This window comes from Choloepus didactylus, chromosome 15 (genome assembly GCF_015220235.1).
Source record: "Choloepus didactylus isolate mChoDid1 chromosome 15, mChoDid1.pri, whole genome shotgun sequence".
Taxonomy (NCBI): Eukaryota; Metazoa; Chordata; class Mammalia; order Pilosa; family Megalonychidae; genus Choloepus; species Choloepus didactylus.
The window spans coordinates 43,591,705-43,616,723 of record NC_051321.1 but is presented as its reverse complement, the minus strand read 5'-3'; the positions used below and the strand labels follow the sequence as shown (position 1 = coordinate 43,616,723).

Below are 25,019 nucleotides of genomic sequence, written 5' to 3'. Positions count from 1 at the left end.
TCCTGGGCCTCCTCACAGCCTGAGCTCTCCTCTACAGGTCTTGGTACTCTGTTCATCTCTCTCTCTCCTCTCCTAGAAAAGTTCATCTCAACAACTCCAACCATCACAGCTAAGCAGATGATGTATAAATGTGTAACTTCAGTACTGGTCTCTCACTTAAGATCCAGTCCTGATGCTTCAAGATATCCATTTGGGATCTAAGTTTTCACTTTCTTTTTATGGTACTACATTCATTTCCCCAGCTTGGAGGCATTTATTGGAGGCATTTGTTATTCCTTCATGTCCTGTGCTGAGTTTGCAACCATTTATATACCGGTTGTTATGGGAATTAATCACTTCCTTTCCACTTTCATTGTTTTTACTCAATTGCCACCTGCATGAATATCTACAATGACCTCCTGATTGTCCTCTGCTGTGAAAGACCAAGAGGACTCCTTAAAAAACTCCTAAGTCAAAGTGTAGTGGGGTTTGCAAGACCATTTTGTCCTGTGAGGTGATGTCCATAACAGCTGTAGGAGGTGGGGGGAAGGTGGAAGCCAGTCCAATGAAATGTGTAAAGGAAATACACATGGTTTACACAGGTCCAGGAGAGACCTCAAGCTTCCTTCCTGAGGTCAGTTCCTCTCTGATTTAGTATAAAGCAGTCACAGGATCTGGGAGCAAAACAGCTGCCGGCCTCTCTCCAGCGAGCCTGTGCAGCAGACACGAAGGAGACCTTGGCTCCTGCAGCTAGAAGTGAACCACCTGGGCTTCTCAGCATCTGGTATCTGCAACCACTGCTGCTGGACTGCTGCCAGCTTTCAGCATGCAGCCTGGGGGCTGCAGACCTTGGGCACTGTTAAGGATTGTATCATGTCCCCCACAAAGACATGTTCAAGTACTAACCTCCAGTTCAGTGGCTGTGAACCCATTTGTAAATAGGATCTTTGAAGAGGTCATTAATTAAGGTGAGGCCAAACTGATTAAGGGTGGCCCCTAATCCAATGCAACTGGAATCCTTATAAGTAGAGGAAATTTGGACATAGTAGGAAGAGACAGATGGGGAGAAAGAAAGCCATGTAGCAGAAACAAAGATGGAGTTATAGATTGCTGACAAGGCACCACCAGAACACTACAGACTCAGAGAACAGCACAGCCCTACTGACCCCTTGACTTTGGATTTCCAGCCTCCAGAACTGTGAGAAAATAAATACTATTAAGTCAACTAGAAGGTGGTACTTTGTTACAGCAGCTCTGGCAAACTAAGACTGTACCTTCATTCAGTGCAGATGCCTCCTCCTGACAGAGGTATGGGGTAAGGGGGTAGTGAATGAAGAACCCCAGAGCTCCAGAGGCATACAGGGGAGTACTCAGGAGCATGGATTCTAAAGTGAGAAGGACCCACGTTCAAGTCCCTGCTCAGCCACACACTCATTGATTAACCCTGTAATTAACCTCTCAGAGTAGGACATCTGGTTAACTGCCTGTGAACTCCCATCTAGGAGTACAAAACATATGAGGAAATGGACGAAAATCAATTTTCCTGAACTACTCACAGGTAAAATATCATACGTAGCTGGAACTAATACTTTGGCAACTAAAGCTGGAAGAGTATTATTCCAACTGTGGCTGGAAAAGCACACCATGGGGTGTGCTTCCCAAACAGCCTTCTGAAATGGGAACACCTGTCTAGCCTAACCACAGGGCCTTGGGTTTGTGGACTGGGGCAGGCAAGTTTGGAGTCAGAAGGGAATAGCTGAGGACAACAGAGGGACTGAGGCCACCACCTATTTTACCCCTTCTCAGTGTTTAGTCTCTCCTTAAGTAGAGACTTAAGTAAACAAATATTTAAATAACTGAAATTTGCAGAAATACCAATTATGGCCTCTAAGTTTTTTCATCTTTGGAATGGGAATCATAACCCTACCTCACCACCCTGTTTTGGTAAGTGAGACATACATTCATACACAAACACTCAACATACATTAAACACTCAACTCAGTGGTTAATAGAAGGCGGGCTTGTTTCCATATGAATTCTGGGCAGGCTGTCATATAAGCTGAAGGTGAGTTAATAATTGCCCTGAGAATAGGCAAAGAGGAGAGCAGATCATTACTATACAAAGGACATATGGTTCTTCACAATGTCAAAGGCCTAATTAGACATTGGTCTATTATTTTTTCAGGGTGCTTCCCTTTTAGTCTACAGTTACAGATATAAATATATAAAGAAAAAAACAAGATTATATTGCCTGGCAGCTGTTGGAACATATCTTATTAATATGTAATTCCCTTACTTGTAGGGACCCAATTGTCTGTCCCTCGTGTTTTCTAAAGGAGCCATCAACAACCAGAACTCTCTGCTGGCCACTCAGAGTGGGCCCGACAACCGTTGCTACAGATCCTGGGCACCAGAGAGAACCTTGAAATGCCTTTATAGACTTGAAGTATTTTTAAATTAACCTTGAAACTGAATAAGACCAAGGGACTGAAGATGTAAGACAGAGGGTTGAACAATTGGCAAGTGGCACAGCCAGGACTTGAACCAGGTCTTTACCAGGGGATTTTGTTTAAAAATGCAGATTCTGATTCATGAGGTTTCAGGTGGGGCCTAAAATTCTTCTGGTCCTGGGACCACACTTTGAGTTGCAAGAAGGCTGATAAGGATAAAGCACTTAGAACAGTTTAGGGCACATGGTTCCTAACTCAATAAATGGTATTATTGTTATGGTTGTTATTACTTGCAGTGATTAAGCTGCATGTAACACTCAAAAATTGGAAAACTGGCATTTGGGTTTAGAAGTCAATTTTCTGTGACCTTGATTGGCTCAGATCAATCTGCCAGGGTTCAAAGAACTGATTCAAATAGGCTGGATGAACTGACCACAGTAAGCTTTAGAATCCCTTTCAGGGCTGAGGATTAGATCTCAGTGCAGAGTACAACAAATGTTAACAGGAGAAAAAAAAAATTCAACTTCCTGTGTGTGGCTGCAACTAAAGGGCACTGCAGCAGGCTGGAGCTTTTGCACTGTGTGAGGTGGGCGAGCAGCCTGCTCCAGGGCTGATGTGGACCTGGCACAGAAGCTGTAGGCCCTTAGATGACAAGTTAGTACTCCTGAGGGAAAGGTGGACACAGAAGCCAAAAACCCAGAAATGTGCTCTGAGGAGGCTTTCAGAGATAATCTAGAGCCTTGCTACTCACAACAAGGACTTGGACCAGTAGCAGCTGCATCACCTGGGAATTTCCTAAAAATGCAGAATCTTGGTCTCTACTACAGACTTAGCAAATCTGAATCTGCATTTTAACAAGATCCCCATGAGACTCGTATGTGCAGCGAAGTTTGAGAAGCACTGCTCAGAAGGTATTTCATCACAACAGTGGAGTGGGCTCAAGGAAAGAAGCATCCAGATATATAGAGAATTACCCCCACTTGGCTTCACAAATGCACACCCACAACCACCACCACCAACCACATCATCATCATCACAGTTAGTAAAGTAGCAATAGCAACTTACATTTCTATAATGGCCCACAGTCTACAAATGGAATGCTATACATTCTTTTGATTTACAGGATAAGTCTATTATTTCCACTTTGCAGATATGGAAAACTGAGCCTCAGAGAATCGAATAACCAAATCTGAGGTCCCCCACAAGGGCTCTTTGACACTGCCCTTCAAAAATTCAGTTTCAACATAGAAGCCTAAATCAAAATTACATTATGATACCACAGGTCACTTCTTAAATACATGGTTTCTTATTAATTTGTATTAACTCTGCATAGAAAAGATTAGCCTTAATAATACTTTTAAAACAATGCAGGTTTTTTGTTTTTCAGTGCAAATTGATAAAGCTGAATGACTGATTCTTTTTTTCCAAACAGAATTACCAGAATTTATGTCCGAGTAATTACCAAAGTCACCTTTGGTAGTATATATGCATTATTACAAAGACACTGTCATTGCTCCATGCGGCACTGGGTCCCTTTTTGATGCTGTCTTCAGAGTCGGTAGCACTGTGGTTTGAACCTCCCATACTGGGAGCCACCGAGGGCAGAGGCCACACCTTATGTTGTGATCTCCAACATGTGGAGAGTACCTGGCAGAGGGGAGTCCTCAGTAATTGTCAATAAGTGAACTGATGGAGAGACTGATAAACACACAGGAATGTGACACAGCCCAGGGCCAAAGGGAAGGAAGACCTGGGGCCCTCCATGGAGAGGTCAGAAGGTTTTGGAAGGGACAAAGAAAATGCTAACAGACTTCTCAGATACCTGATTTCATCTCTCCAAGTCCACACAGGGAAGAGGCAAAGAAGAGAATTAGAACTGGAAGCCCCACAAATGGAATCCACTGGCCATACTTATCTGTGACATGCTTTTGACAAATGAGGTAAGAAGTCTGTGCTATGCTGGACATCTGCGCATCTGTATATCTCTTTTTTCCTTTCCCTTCTTCCTACCCTCCTTCCTGCTCTCCCTTCATTCCATCCTTTCTCTCTTTTCTTTTTAAAGCTGAAGTTTGCATTAAAAAATTCCCACTTTCTCCTGGTTAAGCTAGAGAAGGAACAAAGGGATTTGCCTGTGCAAAATTCAACTGAGCTAGGCAGGAAGGCGAGAGGGCTGTGTGCAGGCTGGTGAGATGGCAACTGTGGCTGATGCAGCTTAGCATCCTGGGAAGGGCTGGCTGAGGGTGGAAGAGACAAACTCTGAGGGGTGGAGGCAGGAAGCGCTGGTGTCCCGGTTCCTGGTCCTCCCGAGGCTCGCCTTGACCCAGTGCCCACACACAGTTCCAGACAGCCCCCAGACCAGGGTGCCCTTTCCAGTTCCATTTCCCACAGTCCCCTCTATGTTCCTCTCTCCTCCAACCCTGAGACCTTGCCAGCCCCATCCTGAGACACATCCTGTAGCTAAGCCTTGTTCCTGCTATTGCCCAGAATGTCCTCTTTGCTCTATGTTCATCTTTTAATAGACTGTGAATATTAAGGAGATGGGCATACTGTTTTATTCCTCTTCAAACAGCAACCCCCCAGCCCCCAATGAACATTAGTAACTTTTAATATAGGTGAGCTATCTACCGCAGCCCCTACCCCTTTAGAAATGGATTTAAAGAGTCTTAAAACAAAATGCCACTTTATTATGGGGACAGGGAGACACTACATTTTGCTATGCCATGCACAAACAAAACTAACCAAATTATTAAGCTCTGTAAAGAGTGACAAAAGGTATTGAAAATAGAAATCAAGGTTGGGAACTTAACCAAGACCCTGTCCATGGAAAATGTGAATGCTCACTGGAGCTTTTCCAACCCAGTTCCTGAATAGGTAATGTGCTTCCAAGGGATCTAAGCTGGGCCTTAACATCCATCCCATTTACAAAAAAACATACAGACTGTAAATGTTTTAGGTTCAGAACGTTATCCATTTGAGGTAGGTAAGCATCTGAGGTGTTCGATGCTTCAAAAGAGGACAGAGAGCGAAGCACACATAAAATCTTGACAGACTTGAGCTAAGCAACTGAAATAAGACATTAACCCCCTCGAAGACCCCGAGGCCTCCAGCTTCTCCACTTGGATGACTCTGAACGGCATCCAACAAGTTCCAATTTGGGCAGGGGTTTGTTTATTCTGCTTGGTTCAAATCAGGGCTACGGATCCCTAATGGTTTTAACATCCAAAAAGGTTTTCCACATTTGGGCAATATCTATGCTTTATGTAAGCCCCCAGGAGGCCCTGCTCCCAGCCCTCTCACTAAGCCAAATGCAGCAAGTGCACTCAAATGCCCAGACTCAGGGGAAAAAGTTTAGCAGCATTTACCCCCTGGCACGAGCTAGGAGGTTTTTACAATGGTGCTGTGTTGTAGTAAAATGCCTCCATTCTTAACTGACTGTAATTTTTATTACTCTTCATTTTTCTCCTGGCGATGCTAAACTTTCAAGGCTAGTCTTTTTCCCTGAACTACTGCCTTGTGCCAATGAAAACTAAACAGGCTCACTCTGGCTTCTGTCCCTTTATTTTGACTGCACTAATTCCTAATCCAGTAATAATTATTCAGGGTTGTAATTGTCACCCTCTTTACCACAGAGGGTGTCTCTGCCTCCAGTCTCTGATCCTAATGTGTCACACTGTCAGTCTAATCTTCCTAAAATTTGCAAATGAATAGAAGTGCTCTACAGTGTGTGGGAATCTCAGAATACAATCTGGGAATCATAAATATAGATACTTCAGGGCCAGGCAGGAAAGAAGGAAGATCACCCAGAGGAGGGGCCAGGAGAAGTGGGTGTATAGCCAGTATGATCCCTCTAAAGGAGTGGCTGCGGTCACTGCAAGCCCATGGGGCCAAGGGAGAATGGTGGCCCAGGGTTGCCAGATTTACAGATTCCTTGGGAGAAACCAGAAATTTCTCAATTTTTAAAACACTGCAGTTGTCAAAGAAAATCACACGTGGCCTGGATTTGGTCCATGAGTGACTAGTTTGGTAGCGTAGATCAAGTAAAACACCATACTACTCATACTATTCAGTAAGTTTATAGCTAGGAGGGGAGCTCTGGAGGGAGAGGGTCTTCAATCTCCATTTCTAGTCCATACCACAAGCCTCTCTTCTAGGTCTGACCCCTTAGAACACAGTCCCAGGAAGTAGGGAAAGATGGGTTACTAGTCCACTCCATCCTTTCCTCCTCCCCTCAAAACAACTACACAGAACTTTGGCCTGGTTTTATTTCAGAATGCTCACTTATTTTCAGATTTGATAACCATGAGAGTTTCAGATTTGTTGGGCACAGTGCAGGTGGGAGCATCCCTATTACTGTGATCAGACCCATCCCTTTGAAACCCAAATCTTACTGTGTTACTTCCCCTACTTAAAACCTTCTGATGGTCAATTCATACAGACAGAAGGTAGATTAGAGGTTACAAGGGGCTGAGAGTGGGGAATGGAGATTATTGCCTAATAAAGAATTCTGTTTGAGGTGATTGGAAAAGTCTGGGTATTACAAGGTCTTGATGGTAGCACAATATTATAAATGTAATTAATGCCACTGAATTGTACACTCTAAAATGGGATAAAGTAGCAAAGCTACTGAGGTCATGGGGACTTCCCTCTTGGCCAGAGGGTTAGAAATAGGGGCCCCTCTCCTCCTTGTTCAGGGAAAGTAGGGCTAATGCAGAGATTGGGGCCTCAGCCTTTCTTTTTTTATCCTATTCTCTTTTCCCAACAATAGCATGGGTCCACTTTGCAGAGACAAACCCTTAGGAACACTTGCAGCTGCCCCAGAGGTTGAGGACATCTGAGGCAGCTGCAAGAACAGACCAGAGAGAAAGCAGTTCATGGCTGTCTGCTTCACAGTGGGCCAGTTAATACTTCCCAACTGGGCAGGAATCTTGTGCTCAGAAGCCCATGAGGCTCAAATGCTCAGAAGCCAATGGGGACCAAAGGTGTAAACGAGGCATCATGTGGCTCTCAGAGGACAGATCTCAGCTGTGAGTCTAGAACGTATCTGCCACCTACCTGCAGTCACACTCTAGGCAGGGATGACCAGCCCAAATGATTTTTGGAAATGATGCTTGAAAAACAGTCTCTGCTGATAAATTCACTTGTGATACTGGTGATGCTCACTGCGTAGAAACAGATGGTTTCAAATGTTCCTTCCTGGTTTTATTACAGGTAACTCTGTGATAGCCTGAAGTTGTGTGCATGTGTTCATTTACCCATTCATTCATTCAACAGATTTTTCTGAGCCCCTATCATGTGCCAGGATGCATGGCTTGTTTTGCAGAGAGGAATACTTTTGCTTGTCTATTAGCTGATAAGAGCTCTTTCTTCTCCTACTTGCTTGACTTTGTGCTGTGACTACTCAGCTGCAGGTGGGAAAATCCCCATCTACCCCAAGTTGCCCATATCGAAGACTGTGCCCTAGAAGTGAAGGTCTTATCCCTGACCCCAGCAAAGAGACATCCTTGAAGTTCTCAGAGGTCCCTAGGTCAAAGAAGCAGAAGGTTATGTGAGAAAATGATCAATTTTGTAGCCGGAAGGACCTGGTTCTAATATCGGGTTCCATGTTGTATTGTGTGTAGGTGTGTATGTACATACATATATACATACATACATCTATACATGCATATATACATACAAACACACTAAGCACCTGGTACGAGTCAGGGCACAGGCTTGTGACCAGCACTGGAGATAATACTGAAATGTTTCTAGTGGTTATGAAATTCCTTTTGGGAATGAGACAGACTCAGGTTCAAATGTTGGCTCTGCCCTCTGGTAGCTGATCAACCCTAGCTGGAAATCTATAATCCCAGATCTTATGCATTGCCAGTATCTCTTAAACTTTTTGGAATCTCAATTCCCCTTGATGCTCCCAGATCATCCACAATATCTGTTCGACATGGATTTTAGACGAGTCTGCCTATTAATGCAAAAATGTGATTCTGGGTATAAACAGGGGTAAAATACACCAGCCCCCATTGGTGTTTCTGTTGACCATAAAATGCACAGGGAGAGTCTCAGAGGGTTTGGAAATATACATATGTTCAGGCCTTCATGGAATCACTTGTGGAGTTAATATTATAGAAACTATTTTTTAAAAGTTTTTTTGCCATCATGAAATTTAAAGTTGAAAGACTTAAAAAGCAAATATGTGTTTTAAGTTGGCAAAACATTTTAGACTTTCCTGAATATATTGTCAAAATTCAGTCCCTCGAAATCTAAACACCCTTAAAAATGCCCTTTAACTACTTTAACTATGCTACTAATTTCCTTATGATTTCTTGGTTTTAAGATTCAATTCCAAAACAAGTTTAAATAAAGACTCAGACTAGATTGAGGTCTTCTCCTTTTTTCCCTCTTAAATATTTGCTACTGACCCACATGTTTTTATAAACACACTATAAGCATATTCCATTATGTTCTATAAATGTTCCCATGGACAAGAATTTTCATAGCTCAATTAAATGAGTTTTAGTCTTTTAAAATAATAAACAACTTAAAAACTCTCAAAAGAATTAGTCTCATGTACTAAAAAATCTCATTTAATTTTACTGTAGTGAGTAATTCATCTTCATAAAAATGTACAGATTTTAACTTGAATGCTAAATTTTGTACCAATCACAGATTTTTAGACAAGCTTCCCAATCCCATGAGCAAATGCTTAACATCTCTACCCTAGAGGGAACAGAGATGACATGAGCAGAGAATGAAGTAGAAACAATAGAACCCCATAATACTGATCAGGCCTTATTTTCAACAGTTCACATTTCTCCAGGCTCTTAAATGGATTTAAGAACCTCAGATGGTAAGGGATAGGGAGACTTCCTTCTGGGCCCCTACCTCCTGTGATTACTTCAACTATCACATTTACATTGCCCTAAAATTACAATGTTTGTTTTGCCTATCTCCTCCACTAGAAAGCAAAGACTGCATCTTATTTATTGTTCTATATTCAGGGCCTAGCACAGTGCTTGACATATAGTAGATGTTTGAAAAATACTTGTTAAAAAAATGAATGGATGACTAAATGTTCCGTGCTGGTTTGAATCTATTATGCCCCCCACAAAAGCCATGTTCTTTAATGCAATCTTGTGGGGGCAGACTTATGAGTCTTCAGATCAGGGTGGGACCTTTTGTTTAGGTTGTTTCCATGGAGAATGACCCACTCAACTGTAGGTGAGACCTTTTAATTGGATCATTTCCATGGAGGCATGACCCCACCCATTCTGGGTGGGTCTTAATTAGATCACTGGAGTCCTTTATGAGAGCTCACGGAGAGAAGGAGCGCAGAGAAGCTGATCGAGACATTTTGGAGAGAAGCTAAGAAATGTAATCTAGGGTTTGCCCCGGGGAGAAGCTAATAGCTGGCAGAGATGCTTGGAATTGCAGACAGACGGACGTTTGGAGATGCTAAGCTAAGAGATAAAGCCCAGAGTTTGCCCCAGAGAAGAGAGGACTCCCAGATGCTTAGAGAGAAATGCCCCAGGAGAACAAAGTATAGAGCTGAAAGAAGCCAAGAGAGACAGAAGCCCAGAGACATCTTGGAGAAAGCCATTTAAAAACCAGAACCCGGAGCAAAGGACCAGCAGACGCCAGCCACATGCCTTCCCAGCTGACAGAGGTGTTCCGGATGCCATCAACCTTTTCCTTCAGTGAAGGTATCTTCTTGTTGATGCATTAGTTTGGACACTTTTATGGCCTTAGAACTGTAAATTTGTAGAACTAATAAATCCTCTTTATAAAAGCCAATCCATTTCTGGTATTTGCATAATGGCAGCTTTAGCAAACTGGAACATGGTCTAATGCATGGATCCTAAGAAAAAATCAACTGAAGGAGTTACTATCCATAGGGGTGGGGGCCTCCAGCCACTAAATACCCCTTTCTCTGGTATCCCATGAGGTTCTAGTGCTCTGGATACACAGCCAGGGAAACCCAGAGGGCATTTTTCTTTCTTGCGTGTATCTGTGACTGGGCTAACAGCAGAGTTTCTGAATTAAGAACAGTGGAGGAATAAGGTGCTATATAACAAAGGCTGGTAGCAACCATCATCACCACCATCCATCCCCAGCAGCAGCAGCATCACCGTCAACCATTTATTAAACACATACTAGGTACCAAGTACTATGCTAAGTTCTTTATTATATTATCTCATAAAATCTTTGCAACAGCTCTATAAAGTTGCCCTCATTGTTCCCATTTTACATATGTGGAAACTGAAGCCTAATTAAAAGTGACACAGCTTTGAAGTCAAGACTCAAACCCACGACAGATTGATACCCATGTTAAGTTTTTTTAACCACAAAGCAACTCACGGGCTGACAGTCCTAACAGGACAAAGGGAGCCCGAAACAACACTTGCCTCATTCATTTCTGAGCCCCTCTCGCCTTCTTACTTCAACAAAATCTTTGATCTTCCCCTCTTCTATCCTCTTTCTCATAAGATTGTGAGCCCTAAGTGGATCTCGTTGTGGCTGCTGACAACAAAAATAAGGGGCTTGAATCAAGAAAAACCACCTTAAACTACAGACCTCCCAAATCCTTGAAAGCAGCCAGAAATTACCATCAGAATCTTCACATAGGCTTCAAATGCTTCTCAAAATTACAAATTTGGTAATTTACTAAAAGAAATTTTTATTAGTAATTTTATTTTATTAGTAGTTTCATTAGTAATTTTTATTTGTTAATGTATTTCTTAACTCCCCCAATGTAATCCATTTGCTCTTTATCCTTCTCTAATTTCACCTGCTTCTTTCAAAGCAATTTTTTATTCAGGTTTGTTTTCCTGGATCATTTCATTATCAGCATTGAAAAATCATCTTTTAGGACTGTTTTTCATTTTAATTATTTAGGACTTCAGTTTTATTACGTGGTTAGCAAGCTTTTAGGGGAATTTAATCACTGTTGTTTCTTTGAGTATAGCATTTCAAATAACTCTCTTGCAAATGAATTTCCGGAAAATGGCTGGTTCTGAGTTTCTGTAACTAGGACTTGACATTTTTATGACCAGCTCAAATATGGAAACCTAAGTGCCTGTGTGGGATGGCTGCCCTAAACAATCACCTTTCTAATTCAATGATTAGACAGACTTTAACCAGCCCTTAATTTCTGATTTCTTAAAGTGGTGGTAGAGGGAAAGGGGTATCTAATCCAAAATTCCTATTGCTTCTTAACCATTAATAATGCATTAAGAGGATTTGAAAGAATTTATTATTTTAAAGATAAAATTGATGGGCATCTTAGACATAGCTCCACGCCCCCCACCCACCAGCTATATTCATTCGACTTGCAAGTTCTGTTAGTCCTATCTCTTACATACTCTGCTCTACACTTTCCCAAGGACCTAGATTTTTTGTGTACAGGTGAATAGTTAGTGCACATTCCAAATGATGAGGGGGACTGAAATCTAGCCTGCACTCCAAGCACTAAGTGATATACATGGGTGTGAGGTTGCATCACCCCACAAGGAGTTGGGGGGGGGGGGGCTTTTTGTAGTTTTCATCAGTTGCTAAATGCTCCTGCAACACTCTACCAGGAACATTTCCTTAACTTTCATGCTCTTTCTCCCCATCCATCTTCCACACCAAGCATTATCAATCTTCAATATGCATATGAATTATCAGAAATTTTAATTTTATAAATTTAGGGGTGAAGCCCAGAAAGCTATATTTTGGATACTCATGCTGGGCAGATCTAATACAGGTGGGCTAAGGATAATACTCTACTCAGCCCCACCCCACACTGCACTCACATCACGAAAAGCTAAAGTGATTGCATCACATCCTTTCTCAGAACACTTCATTGTTTCCTCATCACTTCCATGGTAAAATGAAAGATCCTTATTGTGGACTAAAGCTTCCTGGAGGCCTATCTTCTCCTATGATCCCCACCCCATCTCCCCAACCTGCCCCCCTCTGCTCCCCAGGCTTTGGCCAGAAGGGGCTGGTAGACCAGCAGCCCCTGAGCACATCATGCTCTCCTGTACCTTCTGCCTCTTACTTGTGACTCCCATTCCCTTTGCCAGGAACCTGTCACCTCCTCCATCTGTCCTCCAGCCCTCCTGGTAGAATTTTCCTCATTCAGTACTCCAGGCAAGTCTCAGTCCCTTGCAACCCATCAGGTCTTCACCAAGCCCAGCCAAGCTCCACAGCAGGCAATGAGGGAGGAGTCGATGGACTGGTACAGTTAGGAGGACTTGGGACCCCAGAGGGCAGAGGTGCCTGGGGAGGAGGGACAAGGAATAAGAAAGGCCTTGAAGATAAACCCTGCAGCCATTCCAGGGCTCTGGTAAACCCTGTAGCCATTCCAGGGCTCTGGTGTTCACAACAGCTTTTGAGACACTGCAAACAGGCTCTTGTGCCAATTCGGAAACTTCAGGAATGTATTTGCATTTTTCAGTTTTGGACAAGTTTGATATGTTTACTACCTATGGCATAAATTACTATTTTCTTTCTTTGGTCTTAAAATGATCTCCTTCAATTAACTGTTACCAAACAGCAGAAAAAAATTACCTATTCCCTGATTCTTTGAACACACCTGCTACATGAAGGTTTATGTAGTGTCCATTCTGTGCCCGGCCCTGTCTCAGGAGAGATGAGTGTATGAGTGGAGGATGAGAATTAGAGCCTAAGACTTGAAAACCCCTGAAATAGCTAAAACAAGGCAGAAAGGGGCAGTGGCAGCAGAGAGCTGCAAAGATGTCTCCATCATGGCTATGACCATAGGCCTTAGAGCACCTTGATCTGAGCTGGCAGCACATACTTACTAGCTATGTGACCTTGGAAAAAACACTTAACCTCTCTAAGCTTCAGTTTCCTGCTGCTAATAATTTCTTCTGCATAGGACTTACCATGAAATAATGTAGATAAAGGGCTTGGTACATTGCTTGGGTCACAGTAAGCACTCAACAGGCTGCTTGAGTTCAAGTCCTGACTCTAACACTGATGATCTGTGCACCCTGGGCAAGTTTCTTAACCTCTCTGGGCCTCCATTTCCGTATCAGTAAATAGCACCTCCCTCATAGGACCATTGGTTGGTTTCCAATGAAACCACACATGCAAAGCACTCAGAGCAGTGCCTTGAAACATAGCAAGAAGTAAAAAAAATGTTAACAAGTATTACTATAATTCTAATTCTACCCCCCAAATTCCTCTTTGCAGATGAAAAAATTTAACATTTTAGAGATAACAGTAATGATGTCATATTGAAAATAATTCACAAAACTATACATAATTGTTTTTGACTCAAGAGGCATTGTATTTCCAGAGATATTTTTGATGTGCCTTCCCTCCCCACTGGCTCTTTGGAGAGGAACCCCTTTGTTAGAAGCAGGGCCTTAAACTCACATTTCTTGGTCACACTCCTAGGTTATACCTGGGGATCAAGTCACACTCTTCAGTTATACCGAAGCATGGAGATACATACACCTTTGTCACACCTGGGTGAGGAATTACACTTCTTGGTCACACCTAAGCATGGAGTCATACCACTGGGTCTCACCTGGATATGAAGTCACACTCCTGGATGATACCTGACCACATGTGGTCACAAGGCAGAGGGCTTTTGTCTTTGTGTCCACCAAGCTTCCTGGCCCCATGACCTACAGATACTACCATCAACTAAGTAGCCCAGCACTTTGTGAACTCTCTTGGAGTGGTAGGTGTTGCTTTTGTAGACCTAAAACCTAACACTGCATTTTCTCTAGAGTGAGAAATACTATTTTTACAAGTTGAAGACTTCCAGATCTGATCCTTTGCATTCTTCTCAGAGGTGATACTGCAGTGGGCTATGGTAGGCAGCTAGCAAATACTTTTTAGCTGATGAACTGGTACAGAAATATACCCCATATCACATTCAAGCATAGTTTTAAACAGCACGAAAATAATTTCAAGGTCACAAAATTGATAAATCAGGGAATTTCTTTACATAAACTTCAATCTTGGAATTAGAACTATGCACATGCCTTTCCCTGCCTGGCAGGCATGTAAAGGCTAATTGTTTTGATTATGAGGAAGTTAAGTAAGACAGCTTTCATAAACGAAATTATTTACAAGGTACAGTCATACAGTTCAAATGTGTATGTATTCCTATGATGACTTCTTGTTTTTATGCTCAAAGCTATTAACATAAGATACAAATGGAATATGCGGATTGCAGCAAATGGAAATGAGTTGAAAATTTATTAGACATTTCTATTTGAAACAAAATGTCACCTATTTTCAACTAAAAATATTAAATATTTGTGGTGGCTTGGAGCTATGTACCCCAGAAAAACATGTTCTTAAACTTAATCCATTCCTGTGGGTGTAAACCCAATGTAATAAGACCTTTTGATAATGTCACATCAGTTAAAGTGTGGCCCAACTGAATCAGAATGGGTCTTAATTCTATTACTAAAGGCTTTACAGGGAATTCCACAGAGAGAGAAGACAGAGAGAGCAACCAGAAGCTGAAAGTCAGTGGAAACAGGAAAAGAATAGAGAAGCCAGGAGAGGCCGCCATGTGCATTGTCATGGGACAGAAAAGCCAAGGACCGAGGATCACCGGCAGCCAACCCCAGAATGCCACAGTCTTCTGGGAGAAAGCACTGCCTTGATAATGCCTTGATTTTGGACTTCTCTGAGCCTCAAACCATGAACCAATTCCAATTCCACAGATACACATACTTCTCTGAGCCTCAAACCATGAACCAATTCCTGTTGTTTAAGCCAACCCATTGCTTGGCATTTGCTTTAACAGCCCGAAAACTAAAACAATATGTAAGGCACATTTTGTCTTCATATTAAGAACCTATTACAGTCTATATACGACCAATAACTTTCATATAGCTGTTCTACACACATACACATACATTCAATTCAGATAAAAATGAATAGTGGAAATTTAAATATGGGTAACTAAGCTGTGTCCTGCTTCTATATAAATATTTAATCCCTTAATTTATAAACTTTATTAAGCAACAATTTGAGAAGGAAAATTGAACTTAATGCACCAAATTTATTGTATTGGCTGATACAATATGCACCTTTGAAAAGACAGCTGTATTATTTGTAAAACCTTCTTACTCATCACAATTTTATTTCTCTAATTTTGTGTTTTCAGTGTTTTACATTATTATCAATTATCTCACGGTTTTCTCTCTCCTTTTACAAATTATCTTGGTTTTGTAATTTTCAGTAGGTAAAACATTTTTAAAAAAGAAACAAAAACAGATAATAGATATGGGAAACTTCTCCCTGATTATTGAAATCAGTAATTCTTTTGACTGCTGCTGCTATAAGCTGTTGGTTCTGAGATTCTAGCAAGGTTGACAGGGAAAGAGAGAAGGAAGAAGGAATAAGGATGTAGAAAAATCTTAACTGTGTGAAACTAGTGGAAGTCTGTGGCAGGTTGGTGTAGGCTTTCCATTTTTTCATTCTGAGATAGCACATCCTTGTGATCAATGGTACACTCTTGCAGATCAATAGCTCTTATCAAAAAATATTTCTTATTATTTGGCAATCTTTCATTTTAGTAGGACCATCCTTTGAGTTCTTGGAGGCAGAAACCCATGAATGTTTGCGTACTGGTTGTTGTTTGTTCTTGAGCCATCTTAACCATTAGAGGTGTGGAAGCTCATGGAGATGGTGAAAAGCTGGCAGAATCCCAGACACTGTGGTAAAGCTGCGGAGCTAGAGTTCATTTCAATCAAGTCTTGAGCTACCAATTCCTGATTTGTGATCGTCCTGTGAATAATCAGCAATTAACTGGACGTTTTCTCCTAGTCTTACCTACTTCAGGTTGCTCCCACCCCATCTTGTAACTGTAATCACTTCTAGAAGGCAAGCAAGTTGACTTGGGCCACCTGGAGGCCATGTGAGAGGCTCTCTGACTTCACATCTCTTTTCCACCACCTCAGTTCTTTCTTACGTCTTGATAGACCCTGGACCAAAGACATATACAGCACTTCCTTCCTCCTTTCCCAACTCCATTTAATACACTTCTAGCATGATCTCTCTCATGAAAGTGGTCTATTGTGGCTTGAATTGTTCCCCCAAAAGATATGCTGAAGTCTTATCACCTGGTACCTTTAAATGTGACTTTATTTGGAAAGGGAGTCTGTGTAGATGTAATCAAGTCAAGAGGAAGTCATGTTGGACCAGAGTGGGCCTAATTCCAATCACTGGTGTCTTCAAGGAGAGAGAGATTTGGAAGCAGAATCACACATATAGGGAAGAAGAGCATGTGACAACAGAAGCAGAGACCGACTGTGAGCCCAGAATGCCCAGGATACTGGGAAACACCAGGAACTGGAAAAGGCAAGAAAGATCCTTCCCAAGAGCCTTCAGAGGGAACATGGTCCTAGTGACAACATGATGGCACACTTCTAGCCTCCAGAACTATGGGAGAATAAATTTCTCTTATTTTAAGCCACCTGGTTTGTGGCAATTTGTTACAGCAGCCCCAAGAAAACAATACAAGATCATTCTCTTTGACCCTCTTTCTTTCCCTTTCTCTCTGGGAAAAATATTTAAACTCTGTCTTGCCTCCTTTTTCCCTTCTTCATTTCATTTATAAGCCTCCCACTTTAAAAAAAAAGGAAAAGGAAAAGAACACTACTGGGACAATTTCCTGATCCCTTAAAATAGGTAAGAGTTTGAAGTAGAATTAACTTTAACAAAGAACTACAGCTGCCAATAATCTAAAAACCCTTAAATGATCAAAAGTTCTTTTAAAAATCTCCATAAAAATTGAAATTGAACTCTTTACACATCTTTAATTAATAATATTTCTTCTCCACAAGAAATGTCATTTAACTCACTTGTATTGCTTTTTTCTTGTACGTTGATTTTCAGTATTCCAATAATAGTGTTTTTCTTTTTATACCATGGGAAGTGTGCATATTTCAACTGTGTTATAGGTTAAAGAGGTTTTTGAGGAGTAGAATCTGGGAACCAAATCACAATTTTTAATACTACTTTTCTAGGCAAGTTGTCTAAGTTCAATATAACTCCTGAGGAATGAACTTCTGGAAAACAACCCATTATAATATGGGGACAGAGTACATATTATACGCTCTCCATATTCAATAACAATACAGAGCTGAAAGCTGTTGCCCACCTCTATGCCATAGGATATACACTGAACCATAAACAAAACGAGCAATTCAATCACGGCAAACAGCGTGGCCTCCAGACCCCCGGGCAGAGGATATGGCCAACAGAGCTCAAAATAGGTTATGCTGAACCCACTGATTCTGTGAGCACTCTGTGACCTCAAAGGCCCTTCTGGTTTTTTGACGTATTTTCTTCTACTGCATGTCAAAGAAACATGTTGAACTACAGCACAAATAGCTGTTGAAAGCTCCATTGGAGGGGGCCCTGAAGTTGAAAAATGTTACTAAGAGAGCAATCCAGAAGCCATTCAAGTTCGTCTGGAGCAGAAACCAACCAGTTAATTGCATTATTCAGCAAGAGCTACTTATAGAGTACCGTCAAAAGCCATTAAAAAGCCGCAAAACGGAAAGATAAAGAAACTCCCAACTTCTATATAAAATATAAATTAAAGGTAACACATTAGCTAAAGGTCCAGTGGGTCTCCAGTAGGAATGAATGAATTAGAAGGTCTGATCTGAATGCGGAAGTGCAAATAGCAACAGAGTACTAACTAGCAGCCTCTTTTCTTCTCCCAATAGGTCTGTGTAAGACTGGAGGCATGCCTGCCTTGGTTGGGGAGTCTGGAGATCTGCCCTTTTGCAATTAATGGAGAAGAAAGTGGCTTTTATTGACTTTTGTTTGTTTGTCTGAGACCTCAAGTTTCAGGCCAAGCCATTTGTCATATAGATCATTAACTCCCTCTCCAAACTCTTTGTACACTTAGAACCACTTTCCACATTATTTGGCATTTTATTCTCTGCAGTCTCCTATTATTCTTTGATTATATGGCACATGCAAATCTGGCTTCCTTATTAGAATCATAAACATCTTAAAGGCAAATAAACGATTCAAATTTCATTCAGAGTTGTTGGGCCCAGAGTGGGTATCTGCTAAACACAGACTGATTAACTCACAGGACAACGTCCTGACATACAGTCTCAAGCATTGAAGCAATGCCAATTCCACATGCTAATCTCAGCCCAACTTCCCAGAAGGAGCACTGATGGAGAAGACAAGCTAGGAGGATATCTTAGCAGTCACTATGAGCTACATCAGATGAAGAAACCACGATTCCTTTGTGTAGGGAAAACTCTTAACCACCTAGGAACTATAAGTTCCATGAGGGAAGGAAATACTTTGATTTTTTCCCTACCTAGCACCTAGCAAAATGGCTCAAAATACTTGTTGAATGAATGAAAAACATATGAAACCAGGTTTCTCCCCATTAGTCTCCTGGATTTAAGCTCCCACACTTCATGATTTTTTTTTTTTCATTCATCATTTCTAATCAACCCACAGAAGGTAAGGTGTTTCCAGAAACCAAACCAACATGGCACCCAGAGTGTCTACACAGGGAGTTGGTGGCGTTTCCTCTCAGGCTTGCCCAGGGTGTGTGTAAGGGAGTGGGGTGGGGAGGCTGAGAATCAGGAAGGAAAGTCACTGGTCTACTAGTCCTGGGTCTCAGGGTTCACAGTGGAGGGACAATAGCTGTTCTCCTTAACAGAAATGACTAAATGTCAGATTGAGCTTTAGCAACCCCTGGGCAGAAGAACACTGCTCTGCGTGGCCCTTATCTAGCTGGCAGCTTCCTGCCAGTAAAGGCTGCCAAGCAGGTTGTGACAGCTGTACAGTGTGCACGTCCCCAAGGTTCTTCAGTGCACTGCCATTTCTGACCTGCCCATCTGCTGCTCGTGAGAAGCAGCTGGGAAGCTCAGCTGTTAGGGACCCTGTTTTTCACTGATTCATTTTTCAGTGGGATGCCTGGCTATTTGTACTTTAAGAAGGGAATCACAGGAAGATGATATGTGGCCTTTCTGGTGAATATGCCAGATCTTCTGATTCTGCATATGAATGGGATCTAAATGCACTCTGATCCTGATCACCATTGGTTCTCTCTGTGACCACATGACCACACTTGTTTATAAGCATCTTATCACAGCAATTGACATGTGTCATGAGCTACCACTAGGAGAAACCACCTGTCCAATTAACTTTTTTTTTTAATTAAAGCTAGCCTCTTAACCATTTACTTCTTTACAAAAAGAAATCTCAAAATCCTATTATTTGAAATTAAACAATTTAAGGTGTTTTGAGAAGAGCTCCCTTTATTCTCCTAAAGCAGCTACCTTTATTTAAGGTCACTATAAAGTGAATTCAATTTTCCATCAGTCAGCAGAAGATGCATAAATGTTAACTTACATTCTTTTCCACATTCAAAGGTAAAAAGTTAAAAGTGAAATTTCACGTTACCTTTCAGCATCATTCGTCCAGTGGATCCTCCAAAAATATTGAGAAGGCCAGTCCTTGCTCCTAACGATGTGGTTGCTTCTAGCAGAGAACCAGAGATGTACTGAGACAAGGACGTCCTCTGGAGAGTGGCACGATACTCACATACATTGCCTGGAATACACTGCTTTAAACACAGACCAACACTAACCCTTCCATGGGCTGTCTCGGAGGCTGGGAGCTTTCTGAAGAAATGGAGAAGAGATCCAATTGTATCTTCTGTTTGTTCTCCTCTTCTCACTGCATTGTAGGTCTGTGAATAGCACAAAGCACAGGAAGTATTAATCTAGTTTCTTAGAAAAGCAAATTAACTTGTTGACAAAATGCCAAGATGACTTATTAAGAAAGAAGGCTCAGCCGCTCTAAGCACAAACACTCTTGAATACTGGACTCATGCATTAACCTGAACATTCTACAGACACAATTTATTTGGAAAAGTTGTGTGTAGTTATGAAATGGGCCATTCAAACAACCCTGCTATCAAACAGAGCACTTACAAGTTGTACCAACCAAAAATATATTCAGCTCAAATTTCTCCTCCTCAGCAGTGTAAAGCCCATCTGCAAAGGGATGAGGGCAAATCTTTCCTTTTTGTCCTTTTGGCCTCTGCTGTGTGAATGTCCCATGTCTGTCTGCCTCCATGGAATGCTTCAGTCTGGTATTCATGAGAAATCTTTTCTCCATGCTCAAATTGAAGTGAGGATGAGAGGGTAATGGGAAAGGAGAACCTCCCTATTTCTCTCTTGGGCATAATCCTCCAATCCATCAACTGGGATCAAACTCTTTGAATCTTTTTTGGCTCTTCCTCCTCCCTCATCTCCCATATCCAGTGGGCTGACAAGTCCTGCCCGCTCTTCCTGCTCTGTCTCTGTCACTATCCTAATTTCCTCTCTCTTTATCACCTGAATTCACCAGGAATTAACTCAAGATTGGACTTTTAGAACAGGTTCCCAACCATACCTCCCATCTATCCCAAAGCAGTCATTCTACATGCATATACAAAGACCCTGCTCTGTGCAAGGCACTGTGTTGAAAAACCTGGGCACGTGCAAACAGTAACACAACACCCTTGGGCTGCAGGATTTCACAATCTAATTTGGAAGATGAGGTCTGAAAATTACGTGCTTTGACATTACTGCAGAAAGATCTGGGATTTTATCAAGCATTCTGAGAAGCCAGAGACTTCTGAGTAGAGCAAAACAGGGAAGAAGCATATAATGGGGTAAGTTCATCTAGCTTTCTCATGGTGGAATAAAGGTTTACAATATTGTGTTGTCAACCTTGGTTGACTCATCATTCATTCAACAAATCAATAAATATTTATTAAGTGTTTACATACTAGTCAATGTATCAGGCCTGGGTAAATAAGGCATGTCTTACCTTAAATAGCTCACAGTCTATTAAGGAAGACAGAAGATAAGCTAAGTGCTTATAGTAGAGTGGAAATGGAGGTCACCCTCTCTGGTAACCCAATGGGTGGCCATGGATAAGAAGGCCTTTGCATGCCCTCTAGACATGCATGTGCCCTGTGATGTGGGCACATTCCAAATCTCACCTTAACCACGGTCTATAGTCACGTAAGAGGACCCTGTTGACCTGTGAAAGAAGGTCCTTATGAAACACTAGAATGTACCCACCTGATAGTCAAACTTTGCTGCCCCTAACTAAATTTCTACTCTGCCTTCCTTTGTCTACTGGTACACACTTGCCTCTTGAAGGCAGGGCATGAATTCTTAGCTCTAATTCTCAGTCATTAAATTTTGGTGGCTAACATGACTGAGGAGATGGGACAGAAAGAGCTCAGGCTTTAGGGTTAGGCATCTGGGAGTTGGACATCTGGCTCCATCTTGACCAGCTCTTTGACCATGAGCAAGCTGACTTGACTGTTCTAAGACAGCGTCCTTCTCTGTAAAATGGGGATAGAATTAGGGATGTCATGGGATTCGACAAGACAGTACATGTAAAGAGCAAAGCCTTGTGTGTATAAATGGTGCCCATCACTATTGGACAAGCCTGTAGAAGAAAATGCACTCCTCTACTTTAAAGGAACATCTCTGCCTTTTTCTGTGGCCCCCCTTGCTCCTCTAGCCTTCAGGGCAGCTACAATGCTATACAGAGGTACCACCAAGTGCCTAATGTGGGAGCCACAGGCCAGATTCTCCAGATTCAGCCAACAGACCTGCTTCATCTGAAGCACAGTGTTTTGAAATCATAAATATTTTCATAAAAATCTAGAGTTATAGTATCTCCTGAAAAATGGAATCAACTGGTAACACCGAGCATTCCCACATGGTGTCAAGTGGCACCTTCCTCTGTTAGATGGGGAATGAGTTCCTCAGTTGGAACCAGTCCCCACCACTCTACAAGAATCCCATCTGGCCAACATCTGATCACCATTCATATATGTGTTGGTGGCACTTACCTTAATTAAATATGGATAAGGATATAGAAATATATGACAAACATGTACTGAGCTCCTCCTATGTGTCCTATGTGTGTTCATCCCTGTGTAGTTGCCAGAGAAACAAAGAGAAAAGCCATAGTTTCTGCTCTCAAGGAGTGTTGGAGCTTACCTTTAAGAAACTATTAATAAGCATATAAATGCTTATATAGCTATAAACTAATCATCCAGTGTTGCCATCAGTCTCGTTTCCAAGCTCCCAAACTTGCATGGAGGAATAATTAAGAGTTCTAAGAATGAAACTCTGAACTTCCATTACCATTTCTAACTCCTCCACCACAAAGAACTAGAAACAGACCAAAAAGGTTCTACCAAGATCTAGGCTAACACATTCCAGTAGTCATATCTATAATGGATGAACTAAATTCAAGGTGTTTATCACAAAAATGTCAAAATGTGGACCAAGTGGTGGTACATATGACAATACTTCATTCAAAGAACATGTCAAAATCAGATTTTAATCTCTTACTTAAAATCCAGAAGTCATGGAAACTTCCATAAATATAGAGTGTAAGAAATAATAGTAAATACAGAGTTCCATAAATACAGAGTGTAAGAAATGAGTGTGGCTCTGGAGCCTTGGTTTGATTCCTAATTCTACTGCTTCCCAGCTGTGTGACTTTAGACAAGTTGCTTTACCATTCAGTGCCTCAGTCTGCTTTTCCTCAAAATGGAGATATAATAGAACCTACCTCATTAGCTCATGGTAAGAATTACAAGATCCAATAAATGTAAAATGATTAGAACAACACTTGGCACATGGTAAATGTTCAACAAATGGTTTTTACGATGATGGTGATAATAATGAGTGTGGTAGAATGCAAACCTGACCATAAATCATTTCCCTCACTGACTCTGGGATGGTTTTGTAATTTCTTGACCAGTGGGGACTTTAGCAAACATGATGCAAGCAGAGTCCTTAAAAAAGTATCTGTGCATTGGAGCTTGCCCTCTCTTGTAGCTTTCAGGAACCCTGAAAAAATTGCCATGTGAAGAATCCCAAGCCAGCCTGCTGGAGACCTTAGCTGATAGTTTGATAACAACCAGATAACACGAGTGAGACCATCCTAGATCACCCAATTGCCAGTCTGACTTGCTACCCAACCATAGACACATGAGAGAGCCCAACAGAGATTAGTTGATCCAGAATAGAACCACCCAGTCAACTCACAGAATCATGACCTAAATAAATGGTGGTTGTGATAAGTCACTAATTTTAGGGGGTGCTATGTTGGAAAGCAAAAGTTAATGACACAATGATGTGTGGCCATAATGGCATGTATTTTACTTGCATGAGGTTTGAATCCACATGCTAACCCTACGGGGTTGATTTATTTTGCAAACGAGAAAAGTAAGCCTAAAGAGGTGGAGAAATTCAGTCAATGTTACATAGTTAGTAAGAAGCTGAGTCAGGATTTAACCCAGGTCTATCCAAGCTGCAGGGTCCAGCTTTACTAAGCACTGTACATGGTCACACCTAAAGGCCACAGTGCAATGCAGGATCACAATATGTTGCTGTTCTATGACCCATTCTTCCTAGTATTCCTACACAGAGGTTGGGGCTGTTAATTAACCTTCATTCTGAAGATTACTTTGATTAATTATTATTTTGTAATGCAATATATAGTTAGGTCCTGCTGTTTCCCTCCCTCTTATCAGTTTTCTTCAATACCAGCCATCATTTCTCACTAGTGATTATATTTACTTCTAATGGTGCCTTTATCCTTTCCATAATGTGGTTCTTAAAGTACCTTGAGCTGGAAAAATAAATAATCATATTTATTTTAACTATGTGTTAACTATGAGTTAATAGGCTAAGAATGTAGGGACCTCCCTCATGGAATGACATTTAAGAGCTTTGTGCTGTGGGTTGGAAACCCCTTTTTACTGGTCTCATGGGTCCCTTTCCTAACATCTGGAATTGACAAGCAGTGTTCTGGAACACAGGAGGTGCTGCGAGTTTGATTTCTGATGGGTGTCTGTGTGTAAACAAAATGCAATGGTATAAGAACAACCAAATTTCCTGAAGAGCTGACATTAACAGTGCGGCTGCTGGAGCTGGATGGCAGCTGAGGCAGCTTGGGGACCAGAGGGGTAGGGAGGGGGAGTAGGATTTTGGTAGCAGGCTGTTTACTCTGCTTGTTCTGCATTCCATTCAAGTGCCTGTCCTGAAAATTCCAGTCTACTGAGAGTATGCAGACCACGCACGAGACCAAACAGAACTCCAGAGTGTCAAAAAGAAAGGCTTTTCTAAGACCAGGCCAAACTTCCTAGTTTCTATAGGAAGTAAGCCAAACCTTCATTAACACAGGGAACAGCTAAGAGGTAGTGTGAGAGGATGTCCCAAGACATTTAATAATCTGGGAATTAAACAACTTGAAATGCCCTTTTGCACAACTTCTTCCAAACTTTTTTTTTTTTTACCCATTCATTCAGATTTTGCCTCCTCCATATTGTCTTCCTAGGGCTCCAGTCAGAGTTCTCTTCTGTACTTCACTACACCCTATGCAAAACTCTACAGTGGCACTTTCGGTGAAGTATGGAAATCATACTTATCCCCTTCCAAGTTGTGAGTCCCCATGGGGGCAAGGACCATCTTTTATTCAATGTCTTCTCTCCAGTACAGAGCACACAGCTAAGCACACAGTAGGCAGTGGAGAAAAGGGGTTGAA

The 25,019-nt window shown here is 41.6% G+C and overlaps 1 protein-coding gene across 7 annotated transcripts in view; it reads right to left on the bottom strand.

Moving 5' to 3' along the window:
* The window catches only part of PLCE1 (phospholipase C epsilon 1), a 331,768-nt gene that overhangs the window by 174,558 nt on the left and 132,191 nt on the right, over positions 1–25,019 (bottom strand). For all 7 annotated transcript variants that reach the window (XM_037803858.1, XM_037803856.1, XM_037803855.1 and 4 more), the window contains exon 3: positions 19,851–20,139. In XM_037803858.1, coding sequence (XP_037659786.1) covers positions 19,851–20,139 — 289 coding nt within the window. The remainder of the gene's footprint in view (positions 1–19,850; positions 20,140–25,019) is intronic.